This window comes from Mus caroli, unplaced genomic scaffold, assembly GCF_978045245.1.
Source record: "Mus caroli unplaced genomic scaffold, Mus_caroli_1 scaffold_18, whole genome shotgun sequence".
Classification (NCBI taxonomy): Eukaryota; Metazoa; Chordata; class Mammalia; order Rodentia; family Muridae; genus Mus; species Mus caroli.
Window position 1 is genome coordinate 15,954,054 of NW_028227273.1, and position 24,210 is coordinate 15,978,263.

General features: G+C 42.8%; 2 protein-coding genes across 2 annotated transcripts; one reads left to right on the forward strand and one right to left on the reverse strand.

Annotated features, from left to right (window-relative positions):
* The first annotated feature begins 47 nt into the window (after positions 1-47).
* Cebpz (CCAAT enhancer binding protein zeta) lies at positions 48-16,990 on the forward strand. Its single transcript, XM_085833258.1, has 16 exons — positions 48-244; positions 1,195-2,687; positions 4,882-5,113; positions 5,699-5,885; positions 7,804-7,892; positions 9,985-10,038; positions 10,714-10,816; positions 10,917-10,985; positions 12,293-12,359; positions 13,458-13,558; positions 14,267-14,324; positions 14,522-14,706; positions 15,109-15,195; positions 16,051-16,109; positions 16,200-16,281; positions 16,818-16,990. The coding sequence occupies exons 1-16, from the start codon at positions 89-91 to the stop codon at positions 16,952-16,954; spliced, it is 3,159 nt and encodes a 1,052-aa protein (XP_085689384.1). The 5' UTR covers positions 48-88; the 3' UTR covers positions 16,955-16,990.
* Cebpzos (CEBPZ opposite strand) lies at positions 16,526-20,316 on the reverse strand. Its single transcript, XM_085833259.1, has 5 exons — positions 20,156-20,316; positions 18,317-18,432; positions 17,701-17,745; positions 16,992-17,076; positions 16,526-16,858 (listed from the first exon to the last, which is right to left on the reverse strand). Exons 2-4 carry the CDS (start codon positions 18,417-18,419, stop codon positions 16,994-16,996), a joined length of 231 nt encoding a protein of 76 aa, XP_085689385.1. The 5' UTR covers positions 18,420-18,432; positions 20,156-20,316; the 3' UTR covers positions 16,526-16,858; positions 16,992-16,993.
* Between the last annotated feature and the right edge of the window lie 3,894 nt (positions 20,317-24,210).

Genomic DNA, 24,210 nt, shown 5'->3' on the forward strand with positions numbered 1-24,210 from the left:
GTTATTTCCTGACTCGCCCTCGCAATAGGAAGTGCGTCACCGCGAAGCGGAAGTAAGCTCCGGGCTGCGCTCGCGTGTCCAGCCCGCCATGTCGGCCGACCTGGAACCTGTGGCGTTCCTTGCCAAGCAGCCCTGGCGTCCCAAACAGGTGACAGAAGATCCGGACGAGGAAGACGAGGAGGATGGCGAGGAGGGCAAGAATGGCTTCTCCCTGGAGGAGGTGTTACGCCTCGGAGGCACGAAGGTAAGGGCCGCAGGCTCTGGGGAAGGGGATGCTCACAGCTGCCGGGAGGGTGGGACCCGCAGCCCAGCCTCGGACCTGCTCTGAGCGCTTCCCACGCTTTTACTGTTACCGCGCTTCAGTGGAAAAAAACCAATTCGGCTTGCATGCTTTCTCCTGGGTTTATGCCTCTTTAAAATATAGGCGATCGGATTCTAACCACGTGGACAAGTGTTTTGAACACGACCGTGTGTGTAATCTCCATCTGCTAGGTTAAAAGGTTGGACCTGCCAGTTTACATTAGCCTTTTATGAAAGTGCCTCTTCCTCCCTACACTACCTCATAAAGTACTTTTTTTTTTTTTTGGTTTTTCGAGACAGGGTTTCTCTGTATAGCCCTGGCTGTCCTGGAACTCACTTTGTAGACCAGGCTGGCCTCGAACTCAGAAATCCGCCTGCCTCTGCCTCCCAAGTGCTGGGATTAAAGGTGTGCTGGGATTAAAGCCACCACGGCCCGGCTAGTACTTTTTATTATTGGAAGGAGTGCTGTATGTTTGTTGGTACACTCGTGTGGAAGTCAGAGGACAACTTTGGAATCGATTCTCTCTTTTATGTGACTTCCGAGGATCGAACCTAAGTCACCAGGCTCCTTGGCATAGACTTGACCCACTGAGCCATCCCCTGCCCACTCAGATAAACCTTTAACCTTGCTCATCTACTGCATTACAAGTGCCTATATCATTGCGATTTTCACTGGATTTTGTGACTGTCAGCTTGAGAATCTTTTCATATCTTGAAGAAGGTTCTTCAAAACCCTTTTCCCTATGGTGTACCTATCTTTGGCACATTTTCCTGTTGGATATCTGTGAGTTTGCCAGATAATAGTGTAATAATTCAGATGTGATGGTTTTTAAAAATGATGTTCTTACTGAAGTTCTGGGTTTGTAATACGACCTTTTTTATGTGTTTCTGCAGCAAGATTACCTTATGCTGGCTACTTTGGATGAAAATGAGGAAGTGGTGGATGGGGGCAAAAAGGGAACCATTGACGACCTTCAACAAGGTGAACTGGAGTCATTTATTCAGAATCTGAATTTGGCCAAATACTCAAAGTCTTTGATTGAAGAGGATGAACCAGAGAAAAAGGAAAACGCCAGCAAAAAAGAAGCAAAACTACTGAAGGTGGAGAATAAAAAACAAAAAGCAACAGAAGGAAAAAAGACATCGGAAAAGAAGTTGAAAAATAAGACTGTACCAGAGCAGCGTCCTGAGAGCAGTCCCGTCTCCAAAGCAAAGAAAGATAAACAACCCGATGTGTTTGAATTTCTAGAGAGACAAACACTGTTACTCAGGCCTGGAGGCAAGTGGTACGACATGGAGTACAGCGGTGAGTATTCCTTGGAGCCGCAGCCTCCAGATGTCGTGTCCAAGTACAAAGCCCTGGCCCAGAAGCTATATGAACAGGAAGTCAGCTTATTCAAGAGTAAGACAAATAATCAAAAGGGAGGCTCTTCCACCTGGATGAAGGCCATCGTGTCATCAGGGACACTAGCTGACAGGATGGCGGCCATGATCCTTCTGATCCAGGATGATGCGGTCCACACTCTGCAGTTTGTAGAAACCCTGATGAGCCTTGTGAAAAAGAAAGGCAGCAAGCAGCAGTGCCTGATGGCGTTGGACACGTTCAAGGAGTTGCTCATCACAGACCTTCTGCCAGACAGTCGGAAGCTCCGGGTTTTCAGCCAGCATCCTTTCCACAAACTGGAAGAGTTGTCCAGTGGCAACAAGGACTCGAGAGATAGAAGACTGATACTGTGGTATTATGAACACCAATTGAAACACTTGGTAGCAGAATTCGTTCAGGTCCTCGAGACTTTAAGTCATGATTCCTTGGTAACCACTAAAACGCGGGCCCTGGTAGCTGCCCATGAGCTGCTCTGTGATAAACCCGAGGAAGAAAAGGCTCTTCTTGTGCAGGTGATAAATAAGCTGGGAGATCCTCAGAACAGAATTGCCACGAAAGCCTCCCATCTGTTAGAAGTGTTACTCCGGAAGCATCCCAATATGAAAGGAGTTGTGTGTGGAGAAATAGAAAGGCTACTCTTTCGCTCAAATATCAGCCCCAAAGCTCAGTATTATGCAATTTGCTTTCTAAACCAAATGGTCCTCTCCCATGAAGAAAGTGAGTTGGCTAACAAATTAATTACTCTTTATTTTTGTTTCTTTCGGACTTGTATCAAGAAAAAAGACATTGAATCAAAAATGCTCAGTGCGATTTTAACAGGGGTGAACAGAGCATACCCTTACTCCCAGATAGGTGACGACAAAGTGAGGGAGCAGGTGGACACTTTATTCAAAGTGTTGCATGTTGTAAATTTTAATACTAGTGTGCAGGCTTTAATGCTACTTTTCCAAGTAATGAATTCTCAACAGACAATATCTGACCGATATTACACAGCTTTATACAGGTAAGTGCATGAATGTGGTGAAAACTTTGCTGTGGTATAGCATATATAGTATAGGGTAAAAGGTTGTGTGTGTGTGTGTGTATATACACATACATACATATAGGTATGCATATATATGTACCTATATATGTATACATGCATACTCATATATTTCACATAGGCACCCTCAGCAACTGAGTATTCACCAACGTTGAGCACGTAACACTTTGACACTTGGCTACATTTGTCTTAAGTCTTACTAGAGAGTAAGGAACTAGAACCAGGGGTGGAATTGAAATTCCCCTTCCCCACTACACTCAGTCTAAATCTCCCTCCAGTTCTTCATACAGCTGCTGAGTAATTCTTTCAACAAGTGATTTTTTTTTTTCAGTGCTTATATCTGCTGCCCATGTTCTGGGCGTGGCACCATCAACAGACCTTCCAGCCCTGCAGATCCTTACTGGAAGTATGCTAAAGAATGCGTGTTAGGGGTTTCAGATTTCGGGCTTTGGTTAAGTTGTATTCTGCTTTTTCTGCCTTTAAGCTTTGTTTGTTGAATCACACAGCTGTCCTGGATCTCGCCGAGGCAGGTAGTGCTACAGTGGAAGCACGTTGGGTCTGCCTTACATACACAGCCAGCAAGCTGTGTTGAGGAACTTTTCTATTTTCTATTTCACTTTTTTATTTTTGAGACAGGTTCTCACCGTTTAGCCTTGAGTGCTCTGGCTCTGAAACCCATAGAGACCCGCCTGTCTCTGACTTCTGAGTGCTAGAATTAAAGGCGTGTTCTATCACACCTGGCCACTACTTTGTTTTTATTTTTTATTTATTTATTTTTTACAGTTGCACATCTGTATCTAACTTAGGAAGGAAAATGTAAAGTAGTGATTAGGAGTGTAGACTTAAGCCACACTTACCATGATCTGAATCCCAGGCAGCAGTTTGCCGTGTTCAAATTGGATAAATTATTTAACTATCAGTAAAACCCTCCTGGTAACTTGACTAAGCTCATTTTTCGTACTGTATTTTATTAGTAAAATGCAGGCGTGTGCATCCACCTCCACTCACCTTAGGAAGCATCTGGGAGCTGCAGCAGGCGAATGACAGAACTGGAACCTCACAGAGCAGTGCTTTAGGGCCAGGGAGACGGCCCAGGGGATAAAGGTGTTTACTGACAAGATTGCCAACTTGTGTTTAGTCCCCAAGACCTACATGGTGGAGAGAGAGAAGGAACTCTCTGAGTTGTCCTCTCCAGCTTGCTTATCTCCTTCCATAGGCATACACCACACACGCACACATTTTCCAAGAAAACTGTATAAGGGGAAAGCTTTATTTGGGATAATTAATGAAGGCTTTCGTCAGTGCCTGATTGGACCCCTCATTTAGGAAAACAGCACATGGAGGAAGCTTATAATAGAACAGTCTGATTCCTTTGACCCTTGGGAGAAAAGGCAGGGAAACCGAGGACTCTGAGTTTAGGAAACTGCAGAGCATAAACATAAGACAGAGAGAACATTAGAAGAACTGAACCTATTTTAGGGGCTGTGGACATGCAGAGAACATTCTGGACTGGGACGGTGTGTATGAGGGAGTACATGCTTAGTCCATTGGGTCACATCTGAAGGACTCAGAATTTCCTTTTTCACTACTCATAGGTGGTCTACACTAGAGCCGTGTTGGGGGTGGGGAGGCTGCCCCGCTCCCCTCAAGAGTAAAGAAAGGCAGACACTTGGGTCATTTCATCTGTGCTGCATAGGACAAAGGTTATTTCATCTTGCCTCCCAGGGCTCGGTCTTTATTTTGTTAACAGCTCACTGTGTAGCCCTGGCTAGCCTTAAATTTGCTATGGAAATCAGGCTGACTGAATTTAAGAGCTGCTGTCTCTGCCTTCCAAGAACTGGTTAAAAGCAGATTGAGTAGGTGTTAGCTTTTGTTAATTGACGTGTGTGTAACCTTTCACGAGGGGTTTGTATCACTATTTAAAAAAAAAAAAAAAAAAGAAAAGAAATCACAAAAAAAGTGGCTCTTAACTGATGATGTCTTTCCTTTGTACCAGTGTGTTCTTTCTCTCCGGGGTCATTGATTCTCACAATATATGCAGGAAAGGTATCCCTAAGATGAGGTTGTTGTAATGGTTGTGGAGTCTGTAAACTGTGACTCCTGGATGTGAGGATGACTTTAGGAATGAACATTTGACCTTGATTTCATTTGACAGAAAGATGTTGGATCCAGGCCTGATGACATGTTCCAAGCAAGCGATGTTTCTCAACCTGATCTACAAATCTTTGAAAGCTGACATCATGCTGCGCCGGGTGAAGGCGTTTGTGAAGAGGTTGCTTCAGGTCACCTGCACACAGATGCCGCCATTCATCTGTGGAGCGTTGTATCTTGTGTCTGAGATCCTTAAAGCAAAACCAGATTTAAGAAGCCAACTAGATGATCATCCGGTGTGTTCTCTACTGCTTCTTGACCTTAGTGGGTGCTGGTGTGTTGGGTGGGGGCTTTTGTGTGTATGTTTTTCTTTGCTTTACTGGCGGTAAGTTAGTTTCTCTGGAATGTAACTTCTAGAGTTGGAAGGAGCCAGACTTCACTGCCAGGTGTACAGCTAAATAGATGGGCAGCTTGCTTGACTCCTCCATCTATTACATCAGAAACTGCACTACATTAGAAATTGCAGTCATATAAGGGAATTATAGGTGATTATGGAATGAGTAGACCCTTTCCGTCCATTTCCTCGGTTATGAAGTAGAAATAAATAGTAATAGCACTGGTTGTCATGGTTTATAACATGACAGATGTTTGAGGATTCGGTTGTAAAATCTCTTGGTTGAGAACTTGGCTCTCGTGTTTAGGAAGAGAGTCTATCTTCTGTCTCCCCTGGGTGGCCGTCAGGCCTGGAGTTTCACTTGATTGCTGTTTCTTCACCTTTTACCAGAATTGCAATGAGTCTCTGAAACTCTGCACCACATAAATGAATACAGACTTCATTACAGTTCCCATTGATTAACAGAGTCATTGATACATTTCGTTAGGAATCTGATGAAGAAAACTTCGTTGACGTGGGAGATGACAGTGACGATGAAAAGTTTACCGATGCAGACAAAGAAACAGCAACAGATGCAGTAAAGGAAGTGGAGTCGACGGAGACAGAGCCTGAGAGCAGCGCAGAGACCGAGAAGCCGAAGGCCGCTTCCTGGGTGCACTTCGACAACTTGAAAGGTGAAGTCCTTTGGCTTGTTCCCTTGAACTTCTAAACCACGGGATTCGTTTCTTCTGTGAGCTTCATATCTCTATGAGCACACGTATTCACGGGCGTGCGACAATTCTGGAGGTGCAATGCATGGCCATTGTGTGTGCTGAGCAAGTAGTGAACTACATTTGCAATCATGAAGTGAAATGTTGTTGGTAGGGAATCACAGATAATCTTCATTAACAGAATTACGTGTTTTAAATAAATCTTGGAGATCAAGCAGATGCCTTTGAGGTGTGGGAATTAGGTGAAAACTGATAAAATGATGTACACTGTGAATCATTAATTTCTGTTCTAAATAAGAGTTTGAGCCTCATCGAGCCACTGTAATCAGCACATGAAGGCACCCACCTGTGGGCCACATGAAGTTTGATTCCTGAATGGACCTGTATTTGACCACAGCTCTACGACCCTTTTTGATTTTTGTGTGGCTGTCATATTCATTGTTTGCAGTTTCTTACAGAAAGCTTTTTTTATTAATTTTTTATGTGTATGTGTTTAGCCTGTACATATGCCTGTGTGCCATGTGAATGCCTAATGCCCAGGAGGCCAGAAGAGAGTATTGGACGCCGTGGAACTGGTTTCAAGACAGTTGTAAGCACCATGTAGGTGATAGGACTCGAACCCAGGTCCTCTGGAAGTGCAGCCAGTGCTCTTAACTACTGAGCCGTCTCTTCAGCCCCTTAAAGCAAGTTTTTAAGATAGACTTTCTGAGAAATAGAAACCTCAAGTGTCTATGTACACACACATCTGAGGAAAAGAAGTCAGTTAATAGAATATTAGAACCAAAAGAAAGCTTAGAAATGCAGTCTTTATCTGAGGCCACAAAGAAAAAGAACACCAGCCTTGCACTGAGGGAGGCAGTGCCAGACTCATTTCTTGTAGGACCTGTGGTAAAAGTAGCTCAGCTTTAAGTGTCCACTTAGATAGATTAAAGAGCATGCTGGTAGTCAAGGAAAGTTTTTTGTTTTTTGTTTTCTTAAAGATTGATTTATTATTATAAGTAAGTACACTGAAGCTGTCTTCAGACACCTCAGAAGAGGGCGTCAGATCTCATTACAGATGGTTGTGAGCCACCATGTGGTTGCTGGGATTTGAACCCAGGACCTTCAGAAAAGCAGTCAGTGCTCTTACCCACTGAGCCATCTCTCCAGCCCCATAAGGGAAGTTGTTAAAGGGATTTATCTGTTTGAAGCCCACACTGTTGTCCTTTAGGAGGATGACAAGCTTGTGCTAGGGCTATAGAGTTTACAGTGGATGTTAGAAATCTTGCAGGGCCAATGAGACAACTCACCCAGGGAAGGGGAAGGCACTTGCTCCTAAGCCTCATGGACTGAGTTCAGTCTCTGGGTCCCAGATCTTGAACTGGATGACTCCTAAATACTATTTTCTGACCTCCACATGCAGCCTATGGCACTTGCACACACATACACACACACACTTAATAAGAAAAAGTAGAAAGCAAATGTAAGTCTCTTTTATTTTAGAGTTTCTGCAAACATACAAATCTGTTCCAGGAAAAAACTTCCTGAATGTAACTTAATAGCAAGGATTTGCAATACAACAAATGAAATGCTCTGAAATACTCTAGACATATTCCTATAGGTTATTTCCATCTTACCTATTTAAGACTTATTTTCTTAGCACTTTCTCTGGCTGATTGAAAACTACTGAAGAATCGGTCATTGGAAGGTGGAGCCAGCATGTTGCAAAGTTTTTTCAGGAAAAAAATGTTTGAGTAGACAGACATCAAGGACTTGACATTTTTATCTAACATTGGATTAGTGAACTACTAACAGTTGAGGATTAGGTCATTCCGTGAGAACATTAGTTTGAAGCATCTTCTTGAGCTAGGAATAAAGCATTTCAAAAATTGTGTGTTCTTAGGTGGCAAGCACATGAAGACATACGATCCATTCAGTAGAAATCCTTTATTCTGCGGAGCTGAAAATACAAGTCTTTGGGAGCTCAAAAAGGTAAAATAGTTTCAACTATCTTTTAATTAGTTTGTGACACATATTCTTGCCTTCATAGATTTTAACACATTGAATCTTTTCTTGCATATGGTGAAGAAGCTAACATGAAAGCACACACTGGCAAAAACATAGTGTGTGTGTTCGTTCTACAGAAACATTTAACTGATGTACATGTAAATAAAAATACTATATCTAGTTTACAAATTAAGAATGTGGATGCATGAGGCTCTCTAACATGTCCTGCTTTTGTGTGAGAATAGAAATCTTTTCCTATGTTATTTTGTAAATGAAGAAGAGGAGTTAGGTTCCTAATATCCTTCCTGTAACCAGAAGGCAATGAATTTCCCCCTGTGACAATTGAAATGTGAGTCTTCTGCCAGGCGTGGTGGTGCACGCCTTTAATCCCAGCACTTGGGAGGCAGAGGCAGGCAGATTTCTGAGTTCAAGGCCAGCCTGGTGTACAGAGTGAGTTCCAGGACAGCCAAGGCTACACAGAGAAACCCTGTCTCAAAAAAAAAAAAAAAAAAATGTGAGTCCAGATGTTCACAGCACTCCATTGAGTCTATAAGACCACAGCTACTGTCCTGGAAATGTCCGTGTGTCCTTTGTCTGTCCTTGTGCTAGCTGCAGCACTGCTGAGATAAAAAAAAAAAAAAAGGGGGGGGAACTGCTGATGCCCTGTGCAAGTAAAGCTGGTGTGTTTGTAGCCATTACCTCTTAATATTCCTCTCTGCGTGTTCCTGTAGTAAATAAGGGAGGGAAAAGCCAGGATCACTTGGGAATGATTAAGCAATAAATAAATAAATACATGCCGGTGTTCCCTGTGTGAATGGAAAGTGCATATTCCCACTCTTGCTGTGCACCTAAGTATGAAGGATGAGCTATGTCTCAGAGTAGAACTTGGTCAGCTGTTCCTGATCCATGGAGCTGTATCCTAATAGACTGACTGGCATACTGTTTACTCTGAGATACATTTGCTTGTAAATGAAGTAATTAACTCTTTTGCCTCAGACAAAACTCACTAGTCGTTCCTGTAGTCAGTAACAGTTCATTCTCAAACAGTGCCTGAGGATCAGTCCTGCCTCTCTACAAAGTTGGACGGTAGAGTTAGTGTTCATACTAACAGTGCAAGTCCGTGCAGTTTGGAGGAAGTGCCCTGCTCATCCAGTGTTTCTCAAATAACCAGTGTACAGTGTTCCTAATTCACTGTGGGTAAGGTCTACACATTCATAGTGGACCAGTTAACTCTAAGTAGCAAATGCCTAACGCCATTTGGTGCGGTTGATTCTACCTGGCAGTTAATTTTTTCCTTTTGATATAGCTTCAAAGAAGAAAATCCACACTTTGGTGAAAGACTTACTAACTCCTTTTTTTTTAACCACAGATCCGTTTGAGGCTAGGTGCTCAAACAGTATATAGCACACTGGGAAGGATTCAAAATGCATTGCGTTCTAGTCACCTAAACATACAGGAGATTTTGAAAATATTACTTTCAGAATTAATTAATGCTTCTTAATTTTGTAATTTCTGTTCTGAAATACACATATTTTTTCATGAACATGTTGTTTACATTAATATATGGTACACATGTTATTATTTTCATTTTATGTGTATGAGTATTGTGCTTGCATGTGTATGTGTGTGTACCCACTTGCATACCTGGTTCCCAAGGCCAGAAGAGGCTATCAGGTCCCCTGGAATTGGAGTTACAAGCAGTTAGGAGCCACTGTGTGGGTTCTGAGACCTGAACTCAGGACCTCTGTGAGTTCATCATGTGCTCTGAGCTGCTGAGCTGTCTCTCCAGCCCCTAGATTTATTAATTTAAATGAACTAAAAGCATTTAAAAAGACTTTATTTTATTTTTATGAGTACACTATAGCTGTCCTCAGACACACCAGAAAAGGGCATCAGGTCCCACTACAGGTGGTTGTGAGCCACCATGTGGTTGCTGGGAATTGAACTCAGAACCTCTGGAAGAAGAGTCAGTGCTCTTAACTGCTGAGCCATCTCTCCAGCCCCATAACCTGTAATTTCACTTTAAAAAAAAAAACTGACCTTAAAAATAATGATGTTTACATTTTTTCTTATATAGCTATCTGAACATTTCCATCCTTCTGTGGCCCTTTTTGCAAAGACTATCCTTGAGGTAAGTATAAAATACTCTTTAAAATATGTAAATATTATAGGGTTTTTTGGGGGCAAGGGGGGCCAGGGGTTTTGGGTTGTTTTTTTGTTGTGTTTTGTTTTGTTTTGTTTTTTATTTGTTGGGTTTGGGGGGGGGTGTTTTTTTGTTTATTTTGTTTTCCTGAGACAGAGCCCTGGCTGTCCTAGAACTCCGTTTGTCTGGGTTAGTCTTGAACTCACAGAGAACCTTGACACCTGGCTAAGTTTTGTAGTTTTTGGTCATCAGTAATTGATGGTTCAAATTTCCCTGCCATGTAGAATCTGATGTTTTCTGCTGTTGTTGAGGACCAATGTCTAATACAGGGAACAAAGTTGGTGTCGTGTCTCATGCAGATGCTCATTACAGAGTGGCTCTCGTGGGGACACGTGCTGTGGCCTCTGCTTCCTCGGTGTGCTTTTTCAGTGTTTGGTTCTGATAATGGTTACATAGTCTCCCCTATATTGCCTATAAAATCTCCAGTACATCGTAAAATATATGTCTGTATGTATAGTTTTTTAGTGTAGTATACAAATATTGTTCATATGTGCCTCAGATGGGACATAGCAGCAGCTTATGGTTTTCCCGTTTTTTGTATTTAGATAGATGGGTTATTTATAATTAAATCCTTCAGTCCTCTACCATTTTTCCACCTTTCAGGGAAATTGTATTCAGTACTCGGGGGACCCACTGCAGGATTTCACACTCATGAGATTCTTGGATCGATTTGTGTACCGAAATCCAAAGCTACATAAAGGCAAAGGTAGGCCTGCATTATTTAATGTCTGCTTGGTTCTCGTTGCTCGGATTTAGTAAGTGAGTGAACGTATAACTGCATTAGCCTATCATGATTTACCTTTCAGAAAATACCGACAGTGTTGTGATGCAACCCAAAAGGAAGCACTTCATGAAGAATGTCCGAGATCTTGCTGGTAAGCACAGAGCCAGGGCAGGTGACACCAAAGGATAGCATATGACATTCCAATGCAAACTATATTCTGTGCCCTACTTTATCATGATAAACAAAGTAAGTTAAATGATAGGCCCTCTGACAGCCATTCCCTAGCCTTGGCGGTTAAAGCATTCTGCCATGCCACAGCTCGTAGCTGCTTCAGAGCCCAACATGTACAGTCCATATCCTGTACAGCTCATCCCATCTTAAACTCTTCTAACAAGAGTGAGCAGCTGGCCCTTCCATGCAGCACCATTGGCAGTGCAGTTGATGTCCCCCTGTGGTCCCCCTGTATTTGGTACCAATCTTCCAGATCTGGTTCTACTTCTCTGTTCAGAAAGGGCATTTCTTCACACACCAGGCCCCACCTTCATCTTGCTCAGAAATTAAGTTGAGTTAGTTTTTGTTATTTCCAGCCAACTTCCAAGAAATCCAGAAATGTCAACAGGATTACTCAGGTATTAGGGCTGTAAGGCAAGCCAATCACTAAATCAAATCAAATTTTATTTCATTAGGAAAAAAGCCAATATCCTTGAATTCTTTATTTTTTAATTTTTCTCACTTCTAAGTAAAATTATGGAAAGTTCTGTCGATGGATTCTTCCTGATTTTAAACTGCGAGCCTTACATACTTTGCTTCCGAGACAACCAGAGTTGCTGTGACCCTCGTGTGGGGTAGGAGCAGAAGGATCAAGAGTTAGGATTAGCGTTAGCAACTTCATAAGACCTCTTCCAGGGCTTTCAGGGGTTAGCTCAGTGGTTAAGAATACTTCGCTGGGAGAAGACCCAACTTTGGTTCTTGTCACCCATATAGGGTGTCTCTCACAACCACCTGCAACCACCTCTGGGGAGGGACAACATCTGTGGCTACTGCCGACACCTGCAGTCAATCACGTCGCTGCCCACACATGTGCATATAAAGAAGTAAATCTTCTCAAATAATTTGGTTCTCTTGACACTTGTGTCGTGAGTGCAACTGAGAAACAATAAAAGAACCTGTGGCTCCACTGTGGCTGTGCTCTACCTGTTCTCCGCGGGACAGCCAAGAGTTTAGTGTGCTGAGACTTGCTCACACACTTCAGAGGTGTGCTCTGTACTGGTGGGCTTCTTACCCAACACTGTCTCGTTTCAAGATTTCAGAACCATTCAGCAGTGGGTGACTCACATCACAGCCAGGGCTTCACAGAGAAACCCTTTCAAGAAAAAGATTTCAGAACTGCCAGTATGTTAGATTAGTATGAACACGTGAGTGATGGGAATGGGTGTAATATGGTGCTTCATTCTGCAGTGAATAGCAAGGAGTTCCTTGCAAAAGAAGAAAGCCAGATCCCAGTGGATGAAGTGTTCTTCTACAGGTAAGATACCTAGAACATGTTTATATTTGATATATTGCTTTTTAAGTTTTTAATTGTTTTTTTGTTTGTTTGTTTGTTATTTTATTTACATTTCGAATGTTGTCCCCCTTCCTGGTCTCCCCTCTGTAAACCTCCCTTCCCCTTTGTCTCTAAGAGAGTGCTCCTCCACCCACTCACCCACTCCCACCTCACCACCCTAGTACCCCCTACACTGGGGCATCAAGTTAACTCTAACTCAAACTCCTGATCCTTCTGTATACTGACAAAGATGACCTCCAAGTGTGATCCTCCTGCCTCTCCCTCCCAAACAGTAACTCTCTAGTAGTCTCTATCTGTGTTAGTTTGCTATAGTAGTAACTCCAGATAATTGTTCACACCATGATCCTTCAGGCAGAAGGATCCTTTGAGTGAAGCTAGACTGATTGATCCTTAATGTCGCTACGGATGCTTCTAGTGCCTTTAATATGATATCAAGTTGTCTGGTTGATTAGTTGATTAGGTTTGATTTAAATTGCTTTAAAAAACAAACAAACAAACATTTATTGTGAATAATTTTATGAGTGTGATGCCAAAAGTAAAAGTGTTAAGTTTTACTGTGACTTTGGGTGGGCTGGTTAGCGACTTTAGGTGATATAAAACCACTATATTCTAATACTTAGGTAAGTAGTGAACTAACCTTTTACTATGCTATTATTTTACTGTTGTGTGGGATTAAACTCAGGGTCTTGTTCATGCTAGACAACACTCTGTATACACCCTGAGGCCTCTGTGGTGCCATGTTAAAGTGTTTGAAGAAATGGCTTATAAGACATTATAAAGTCTTGAAAGCTGCTTCTACCTCACTTAAAAGTGCTTGGTGGCACATACTGTAACCCAGCACTCAGGAGGAAAAGCAGGGGTTGAGTGTCCAGAGCTAGCCAAGGCTACATGGACCCTCTAAAGAGTAGAGAAAATTATGCTTCATGTTTAACTCAACCCTTTTATATTGAATACAAATTCTACTCATTTGTGCCCATTTCAATATCCATAACACATTTTGAGTTGTAATTAGTCTTTAGTTATAAATTATACAGATATATAATACGCATTTTACTTTAGGTATTACAAAAAAGTTGCTGTTGTTAAAGACAAACAGAAACGCAATGCAGATGAAGAAAGTATAGAAGATATTGATGATGAAGAATTTGAAAATATGATTGGTAATTTGTTTTTGTTGACTCAGTTTGTAAAATTATTAATATTTGTCTGTAGACTGTATAATATTAGTGGCATAGGTGAACTTAGTATTTACAAATCATTGATCTGCAGACTATAATGGAAGATTGAGAAATAGCCTGTGGTAACCTTACTCATATTCATTCTAGAAAAATAACATTATTGAACTTTGTATGTCAGACAATTCTGTTTGCAGGCAGAGTGTTTTCATTTCTCAAGCCAAGGCTCTGATGATACAGACACTGTTTATTTTTCATAATCTCCTAATTTTATGAGTAGCAATGTCTGCTGGGTTTTTTTTTTTTTCTTTATAATCCTTACAGCTTGGGGATGTTTAGTTAACTGTCATCAAATAAAACTACATGAAAATGGAAGAGTTTACTTGCTGTCACTGTTATATCCTACACTTGATTAAAAATAAACCCTAAAGTTATTTTTCATCAAAAGAACTATAGACAGAAATTACAGTTAACAGACTCCATTTTAAAGAGGTCACGGAGCTCATAGGTTTGTATAGGACAAACCAGCAGCAGTTCTAATAACGACATTCTGCTGTTGTGAAATCCTGGTTCTAGGTCACGGCTGACTGGGATATAATGTGTATCGCTCTTGTCCTTGCTGTCTCTTACGCTGTATTGTGTATCGCTCTTGTCCTTGCTGTCTCTTACGCTGTTTATATTGTTCTCTCGCAGACACATTTGAAGACGACAACTGCTTTCCACCTGGGAAGGATGATATTGATTTTGCCAGGTAAAACACAATGTTGTCTTTACCATTTCCCAGTCTTTCTCAGATTATTATAGTCCATCAGAAGAGGAGGCCTAGAAATTATGTGATACCTAAGGGAAATGTTCACCTGGGCTTGAACCTTTAGAATGCTTGTCTCCTGAGCACACTTTAGAAGACACAGCCTCCTTTACAAGTGTCTCCCCCCCTCCTCCCCCCAGCAATATGAAAAAAACAAAAGGAGCTAAGGATGACTTGGAAGACTCAGAGAGTAGTGACGGCGAACTTGGGGACCTGGATGATGATGAAGTTTCTCTAGGAAGTATGAACGATGAAGACTTTGAGATTGATGAAGATGGAGGAACATTCATGGATGTGGCAGATGATGAAAGTGAAGATGCTCCAGGTACACAAGGAAAAGGAAGACACAGATTGTGTAGCGTTCTTGCTCATTCTCAGGCTAGGTTTCCATATCTAAAGAAAACACATATCAGTACTGAACTAATTTTAAGTCAACAGCTTTCTGTCCAGTTGCAGTTGAGCTGTCATGTTGCCTCTTTTTATCATTTAGTATAAGGGACTGTAGTGTAGCTCAGTGGTAGAATACTTCCCAAAATGTGTAAGGTCCTGGGTCTCAGACACTAGTGTCCAGTATCCTCCAGGCCCATTCTTTTGGGATTGGAGGACTGGACACACATGGAACAGATGTACCAGGCCTTGATGTTGCACTGCCACTACTGGAATTGGTATTTTCCAGGCTTCTTACTGTGTATAAAATGGTTTAATAGCAAACTTTCTTGGGTAACAGAATTTGCTGACGCCAACCCCAAAGCCAGTACTAAGAAAAGCAAGAGAAAGAGTGAAGATGATTTTGACTTTGCTGGGTCGTTTCAAGGTAAGAAAATGCATGCGCTCTCTTCAAACCATAGCAGCTGCTATATGAAGAGCATCTGCTACCAACAAACATCTTGGGAAAAATGTTTTTTAAATTGCTTTGATACCATTTAGAAAATGTTTAAGATCAGCCCTCAGGTACCTTCTCCCATTTGTCTGAGACAAGGATCTCTCTTAGGCTTAGGACTTCACCATTTAGGCAAGGCTAACTGTTCCACGAGGCTCTAGACATGCACCTGCCTCTGCCTCCTCTCTCCTCACTGACATTACACCACTACTCCCAGGCTTTTAAATGGCTGCTGCAGATCTGAATTCTATCGTCACTCTTGCGATGCGAGTATTCCAATTAAACCATCTCCCTGTCAAGAAAGGTGCATTAAAAGTCATAACAACAGAGTTGTGAAATGTGGAGAGGTAGAGAGTTCTCGCATGCAACCTTAGTTTTCATTGTTCCCAAGCCCTACCCTCTCACATTAAGTATTTCTAGATGATCTTTTCAGTCATGTTTCAAGAGTCCAGTTGTTTGTGAGCCCTAACTATCTTACCACTTTAACTTTCTCGAAATGTCTACAGATTCAAAACTGTAGGTGAGTTTTTATAGACATTTTATTTTCAGTAGCATAAATAAAAGTTTACTGATAAAACAATAAACATAATCAGCTTTTCAAGCCCAAAGAATAAGACACGAATTGCAATTTATATTTTGTTTCACATATTACAGACTCCATCCAAGTCAGCTGTGGAATTTTAAGCCTGAGTGATACTGTTGGTTTCTTGTAAAGATAAACATTGATCGGGGACCAAATCTGAAAAATAGGTATATGCTTTGAGTAACCTACACATAATTTTTCTTTAGGACAAAAGAAAAAGAAGAAAAGTTTCAGTGACTCCAGCCTGTTTGTCTCTGCTGAGGAGGTAAGGCTGATGTACTAACCTAAGAAGTAGCTGTTTACATTCTTTCCACGTTTCCTAATAGCCTTCCCCACCCTTCCTTTCTTTTTTAAGTTTGGCCATCTGCTGGATGAGAATATGGGCTCCAAGTTTGATACTATTGGCATGAACGCCATGGCTAACAGAGATAATGCAAGTAAGTAAGCTGGCGGTGTTTGTTTGTTTGTTTGTGTTGTTTTTACAGCAGGGTCGTAGCCCGGGCTGACCTTGGGCTCTAAATCCTCCCCCTCCCAAGCAGTAGGATTAAAAGTGCACTACCAGGTCGCCAGGTCATTTGAGACTTTAAATGGTACTTCCCTGAAGATGTCCTTAGTGGCAGGAAGCTTGTCTGTCACATAGCAAGGCATTTAAACCACACACAAACTGCAGACCCACACACGTTTTTTCCTCAAGAGTCAGTCTATTTTATTTAGACTCAGCTAAAGGTGTACTCTCACATGCATGAAGACTTTGTAGTTATTCCTGATGTTATAATCACTAGTTTCTATTCTTTCATAAAATAGAAAAGAAAAATCTTTCCAGTATAAATCCTATATTTTCACTTGTGAATTCCTCAACTATCCAGTAGAGGAGAGCAGCAAACAGTGGGTGGGAAACCGCAGGCCTGCAGTTACGGTCAGGGAGCATCTGTGGAGTCCCGGGCACAGACTCATCTGTCGTCTCCCTTCAAAGGTTTCAAACAGCTCAAGTGGGAAGCTGAGCGAGATGACTGGCTGCACAACAGAGATGTGAAAAGTATCATCAAGAAAAAGAAAAATTTCAGGAAGAAGATGAAAGCCCCTCAGAAACCCAAACGGCAGAGGAAGTGACAGCTTCAGGGTGACAATAAATTAAGATTATACTTACCCTTAGTTTTTGCTAGTCAACCATTTTTCCTGATCTTTCTCTCTAACTCCATACATTCCAGACTGTTCAATGGATTTGTAATAAACTGTGGAAACAAAGTACTGTCATTTATAAAATTACACAAAAGTTAAACTTACAGTGAAAGAATTCTTCCATATTGCTACATAGCAAACGGGAGCTGTAACCACTCTCCAGACCTCTGTGATGGGCTGCTTGTCCGGGACCAGGTGCCATGCTTAGGCTAAGTGCATGATGTCACTGTGGTCAACTCTATCAGGGTCGGCGTTGGCTCTCCCCAAGAGAAAGCAGTATCTCTGAAAACATAGTACACTGGAGGAAAACAGTCTTTACAGCAGTAACTATGGTTTGTGCCCGTCCCCACCCTTAGGTCTCGCTCTGGAATCTATAATATTAACCACTGAACGAATGAAAACTCCAGTTGGCATGTGGGGTATATAACTCAGTGACAGCACTTTTGTCCAGTGTTTATAAAGCCTGCAGGTTGATCAGTAAATAGGAGAATAAAGATTAAAACAAGAGCTAGCTGTTCTCATCTAAGTAATAGGTGTGAGTCCTTACTGTGTGGTCCCAGGAAGCAACTAGTGTTCGAAACCTATAACAAAATAATATCACTTGCTCTAAAGTTGTAAAAACACCACAGAATCTATAGGTTGTTTCACACTTGAATTTTTACTTGAAGAAAACATACCTTCCAAAATGAAGGGAAATTTCTTGCTCATTGTTTGTCTGAAATCTGATATTAAAAAAAAATCACTGTATTAACATATTAAACAACAATTTAGTATATTAGTGTCTATTAGCATTTTGCACTAAGGTCCATCTACTAATCCAAGAAGTAAATCTTACAGGATAGTATACAAATTACACTCATCTTAAAATATAGCCTTTATAGTTTTGTTTGGTTTTGTTTTTCAAGGCAGGGTTTCACAGTAGCCCTAGATGTCCTGGAAATCACTGTAGACCACGCTGGCCTCGAACTCACATAGATCCTGCCTCTGCCTCACGAGTTCTGGGAGAGGTGTGCACTATCACTGCCCACAACGGTGTTAGCTTTTTCTACAAGTAAGTATGACGGGCAGGCTGAGCTGCCTCCACCCATTCCATTCAGTTCTGAGCCAGAACAGGGACATCTGTTCTACCCTTCCCAGGTAAAACCCAGACACTCCTAGTCTGCAGGTACAATAACAGCCTCACTCCCCTCCTGCCCATAAAAACGTCTGATACCTTCAGTCTCAAGAAACATTTTACCCAGAAATGTCACCAACATTGAGTGCATCCCCTGCTAGAAAACAACTGTTGTTTACCTTGGCTGGAGTTCATCTTTTTAAACAAACAGTAAGCTCCAGCAACACCCACAAGCTCAGCTGCTAACACTCCTTTAAAGATCTTCCTTGCCAGCGGTTCCATTGTCCGAGCCAGCCTACATTAACAACATGGATGGATGAGCACGTTTGCATTTCTGTTGCCACATCTATAAAGAAAAACCTCCATCCCCAGTCTCAGTGCTTGTATGAACCTCAAGAGTAGTATGTGTTCCGTTTAGACATTCCTACATGCAGTTTCCGATCTCCATGCCTAAGGAGTGTGACAAACCACAGGAATTCTGAGAAGGTATAGAGCTTTTTACAAAGCAAAACTGGAGGAACTAAGGCTTTTTAGTGTCTGATACAGAATGGGTATGTAGGTTAGAGAAACTTTTTAGCTGACCTAGGAATTATAATACAGTCTAATAATAGGAACAGCATTCGAAGGCCCTTTTGGAAACTGCCCTGCAAGAGGAAGGTAATTTTGTTAAGTTGCACCACAGTTCATGCCTTTCCTAGACGGATATGAAACCAGACGGTAACAAACTCAAGTCTTGTCTCTAAGGCAGTCTCTGAGTGTTGGAACACTTCAATGCACCATCCCCAAAGCAGCCTGCATTCCTAAGCCTTCAGACCACTTCCCATTCCCCAGATGCTGATTCAGCAAGACTAGGGTGGCAGGCACCCCAGTAATGACTCCCCCCCCCTCCCCCCCCCCTGTGAAGTCATTCCAGGTTTTACAAAGCCCTGGCCCATGAGGGAGAAGTTGACTGGGTGGTGACCCAGTCTATGGCAAAGCTGCAAGTAACTGAAATCTTCCCTCCCTGTCTGCAAAGACAAACCGAGAAAGGGATGTTGGCTTTGGAGCATGCAAGCTTATCAGCATGAGTAGTCGTAGGCTCTGTTTCCATCAGTCAAAAGGTGTCTTTGAAGAAAGGTTATCCAGTAAATAAGATTTTGTCTTGCTAAATATACAAAAGGTAGCTCAGGCTTTATAACTCCCTATAACCCCAAACGAAGACAAGAACTACTAAGATTTTTATCTAATATTCTGATATTTTCCCACTGCTCAATGCTGAGACAGGCTGTTCTTTAATGTTCAGGATCAGCCAGTCCTTTGCCCCGCTTTCACTCCCCTTTCATGGTATCTAAGCATGAAAATAATTAAACACTATCAGGATTCGCCTTGGACTCTGTTACCATGTGTCCCTCCTCCAACGTTCGTTTTTCACTTTAGTAATGGGAATTACTCAGGGACCAAAAAAAAAAAAATGTATTATTCTCATTTTTAAAACGAAGCAAATAAAAAACTGGGGAGAAGGCAGAAGGGACAGCTGTGTTCCTCAACTCCCCAGTACTCTGCTTAATCACTGACAGTCCCGCTCAGTACTAAGTTCTCACGGGCGGTTTTAAGGTTTCAGGACGAGGACAGGGCACACCTGCCAGCAGCCTGTTCCACAACTTACGGGATCTGAGCGAAATCTTTTTTTTGATTGGAAGAGAGTGATGCTAAGATATCAAACAGTCCAAATAATGATATTAATAAAACACTTATTTCTTAAAAACTGATGGACGTGTTACATTCCAAAGCCCTGCGCTTCGGGACTTGTCTACTTAATAATAAAGCACGTTTGTCACCAGAGACACCCTGTCCAGACAAGACGGCTTAGGGAAAGACCACGGGGCCTTGTTGCACAGGAGCGGCTGGGGCTGCAGCGCAGGAGGAGCAACCCTGCGTGTGCTCCAGTGTAGGCCCGAGGAAGGAAAGGCTTGGCCAGGCGGCGCTGCGACCCGGGGCTGCTGCCCTGCACGGACCCAACAGCGAGCACCCAGCCTTACCCGGGGTCCTGGTCCCAGCATGCGCCGCGGCTCGGCGACCCGGAAACGCTCGCGCTTCTGCGCCTGCGGGGCGGACTCGCTCGAGTGTTCCCCACACCCAAGAATGTCACAGACCCCACGCGCCACACATTGGGGAACAGAGGACACGAAACACAGCCCGGTCCTTACCTGAGGCCTCCGCAACCCGACTGCGCAAGCGCACGGTCTCAGCGCCACGCCCCCAGCTTTAGCCACGCCCCACAGAGGAACGAGACCTGATTTAGTGGCTGTGGGAAGCTGCAGTCTTATAGCTATGCAAGGTCCTATCCTGCCCGCGGTCACACCCAAGTAAAAGAATTCACATTTGAACCCAGGACACCATCTCCAAACTCTGCACATGGATCCTCTCTCCCACTCTAAACCCAAAATGTATCAAAACGGGAACAACCCATCGCCAGAGAGTGGCCAGAAAAGTGGGACCCTAAATTGGGATTTGCCCTTTAGCCAGGTTCCTAGACAATTGCTTTACGCATTAAAGGTGAGAAGCGCTGTGCCTAGGTGCTGCCTAATAGTCAAGAAGAGGGCTGACCTAAGGGAAGGAAAGATAGGAGATGGGGCATAGGAATGCCTAAAGAGGGACCACGTGCATGACAAAGCCTGGAATGTCAGACTATATCCACGTTTATTAAAATGCAGTCTGTCCTCAGAGATCCACAGCCAGGGCTGCACAGAGAAACCCTGTCTCAAACAAGCAAACAAATAAATAAAATGTGGTCTGATGCCTGACTTTCCAACACAGGAAGCTATGAATGCTGACCAACAAAATCTTCAAGGTAAACATAATGGGTCTTGCATCTTCGATTCCCTGAGAGACACAGCCAAGAACTTCTCCTGGTGTTCCTGTTGGTTCCGCCTCTTGACTCGAGCATCTGGTCCTGTCACTTCTGTTGCTAACCTGACTCTACAGAACTGGACTGCTGGCGTATCCATGAGTTGTTTGCCAGTGGATCCAGCTCCCGCTGTCTGCTAACCTGTGAACCGAACTAATTTCCAGACAACATAGACCGGAGTTGCTCCAAAGAACCTTTCTAAACAGTTCCACTTCCTCCACCCCCACCCCCACCCCTACCAGTATCCTTTCTTTCTCCACTACCTCTGGTGAGTGGTGGGTTACAAGGAAGGTTAAAGTGTTTTAAAACCAACATTAAAAATGGGATTTGGGGATTTGAGGGGGCTGGAGAGATGGCTCAGCGGTTAAGAGCACTGACTGCTCTTCCAGAGGTCCTGAGTTCAATTCCCAGCAACCACATAGTGGCTCACAACCATCTGTAATTGGACCCAATGCCTTCTTCTGGTGTGTCTGAAACAGTGACAGTGTACTCATATACAATGAATAAATCTTTTAATAAAAATGGGATTTGAGGGCTGGAGAGATGGCTCGGTGGTTAAGAGCACCGACTGCTCTTCCGAAGGTCCTGAGTTCAAATCCCAGCAACCACACGGTGGCTCAAAACCATCTGTAATGAGATCTGACACCTCTTCTGGTGCATCTGAAGACAGCTACAGTGTACTTAGATACAATAATAAATAAATCTTTTTTTTAAAAAAATGGGATTTGAAAAAATTAAAGTTACACCAGGGAGTACAAGTTTCACTCAAATTCTTGTAGTGAAAAGTTCCTGAGCTGACCTTTTCAAGTTCCTGACATGCTCATGCATGCAGTCAAAACATTCAAACACATAGCATAAATTTAAAAATTAACAAATTTAAAGCAGATTTCAAAATTCCCAGAAAAAAAATAATATCTTGGTAAACTTCCAACTCTGTTTTCAGTCAAGTAGATAGGTTGCCGGTCAGTTATAAACAGACTGTACAAAGCTGCAGTCAGCTGTGAACCCCAAGATTGTGTCGTTTACTGGGAGGAAAAAAAAAAAAACAAACGTTTTCTAGTTGTGGTGTGGCTCAGCACTTAGCACGCACCTTTCTTTAATCCCTCTGGCTGGAATACAGACATGCCCTTAGTACACACCCTTAACCCCATACAATGAAGGAAAACTTAGTTTGTAGAAGGAGGCAGCCATGTTTGAAAGTGATGTCTAACTGAACGGCAGACGAGGTGACGAATCTGTTGTATTACTAATAAAGCCTGGTCTCGGAGTTGCTACCTACCCACCTCAATGGTTTATGTTCCCGAATGAAAGACATATATACATACACGCGCGCACACACACATACACACACACACACACACACACACCCTTTATATTTTAAGATGCCCTATGCAGCACAATAGCTGGGTGACTACCGACCCTCCGGGTGGCTAGAATCTGCCTTCCGTTGATAATTCTGAGTAACTACTTACTAACATCTTTGTTTCATATTGGCCACTCCCGACCCATCTGTGGTGCACTCTGGGCCCCCGCTTTCTTTGCCAGGAGCCCAGGGTGCTCTCCTTGCTTCTCTACCCCACAGTGGCCTCTGACTCCCCTCTCTCCATACTCTCCTTAAGCAGGGTGGGCCTCCTCTTCCTTTCCTCCGGGTCCCAGCTCAGAAAATCTTAAAACCCCACCTCTGTCTGTCCTTCTCAGTTATTGGCTGCTGGCATCTTTATTTACCAATCAGAACCAACTGGGGGCAGAGTCCCAGAAGCTATGTGCAGACCTTCTTCTACAAATAGGTTGGGGGGGGGGGCGCATAATTAGCAGTTGTGATAATAGCAGCTTCACGAATCACAGAAAGATTTGACAAAATAGGATATGCCCAACTCTCATGAGAGCAGAGAGAAGAGGTAAGCTATTTAAGAGAGCACAGAGAGAGAAAAAAAAGAGGAGAGAGGAAGGAGGCAGTTCGACAAGGACAGTTGTACAGAGACAAGTTGAAGAGAGAACAAGCTATATACAGGTGAAGACAGAATGAGAAGGAGCCTGAAGATTAGAACAGATTGCCAAGGTTAGTATGAGGCTGAGCAGAATAATTCGGGAGAAGCTGAGAGAAGCCAGACTGAATCAGTGAGCATGAAGAGGAGTCTGAGCTAAAACAGCTCACGATCAGGAAGAACAAGAAAGAGTATGTGTATTCAGCAGTGTCTTAGTCAGGGTTTCTATTCCTGCACAAACATCATGACCAAGAAGCAGTTTGAGGAGGAAAGGGTTTATTCTGCTTACACTTCCATATTGCTGTTCATCACCAAGGAAATCAGGACTGGAACTCAAGCAGGTCAGGAAGCAGGAGCTAATGCCTTGGAGGGATGTTCCTTACTGGCTTGCTTCCCCTGGCTTGCTCAGCCTGCTCTTATAGAACCAAGACTACCAGCCCAGAGATGGTCCCACCCACAGGGGCCTTTCCCCCTTGATCACTAATTGAGAAAATGCTTTACAGTTGTATCTCATGGAGGCATTTCCTCAACTGAAGCTCCTTTCTCTGTGATAACTCCAGCTGTGTCAAGTTGACACAAAACTAGCCAGTACAAGCAGTAAGTCTCAGAGGCTGAAACGTTCTCAGCCTAGATAACATTGTACAGAGAGCCTAGAAGTGTCCAGCACTAGGCCTAGGTTTGCAGACAGAGGCAGGAAGCCTCAGAGACAAAAACACCCAGGCGAATAAAAGTTACATTTGCAGTCGATCAGCCATCCAACTTGAGGAAAAATTGCTTGTATTTCTTTCCTAGACCTTGACAGGTCTTGTCTTCCCAGAATCACACGTATCTCTCACTTCATAGTCACAAAACTCTCTCCTCATTGCTTCTTAGAACACCTACTATTGTGAGCAACTCTTCTCAAGACGGAAGCAACTGAGAGTGAAATTGTGGAGCACCAACTAAGCACTCTGAGAACTCACTGAGAACTGTAACCACTTTGACCCAACCACACATTGCTGCAGGAGGATCTCAAAGGCAGCGTCAAGTAGTCCACTATCTGACCATTCTGTGTTGCTATTTTATAATAATAATTAATTACAATATAATATATTGTATTGTGTGTAATTATATTGTAGAATAATTATAATTATAGTAAAGCCAGTGACATTTTATTACTTAGATATGTTCGCGTTCTTTGTTGGCGATCACAAATGGGACC

Bases quoted from the DNA above. Each gene is read 5' to 3' on its own strand.
- Cebpz (XM_085833258.1), top strand. From the start codon at position 89: ATGTCGGCCGACCTGGAACCTGTGGCGTTCCTTGCCAAGCAGCCCTGG. The intron at 15,196-16,050 runs GTAAGAAAATGC...ATTTTTCTTTAG, and splicing joins CTTTGCTGGGTCGTTTCAAG to GACAAAAGAAAAAGAAGAAA. The intron at 16,110-16,199 runs GTAAGGCTGATG...TTCTTTTTTAAG, and splicing joins TGTTTGTCTCTGCTGAGGAG to TTTGGCCATCTGCTGGATGA.
- Cebpzos (XM_085833259.1), bottom strand. From the start codon at position 18,419: ATGGAACCGCTGGCAAGGAAGATCTTTAAAGGAGTGTTAGCAGCTGAG. The intron at 17,746-18,316 runs GTAAACAACAGT...TTTTAATATCAG, and splicing joins AAAGATGAACTCCAGCCAAG to ATTTCAGACAAACAATGAGC. The intron at 17,077-17,700 runs GTATGTTTTCTT...TTGTTTCCACAG, and splicing joins ATTTCCCTTCATTTTGGAAG to TTTATTACAAATCCATTGAA.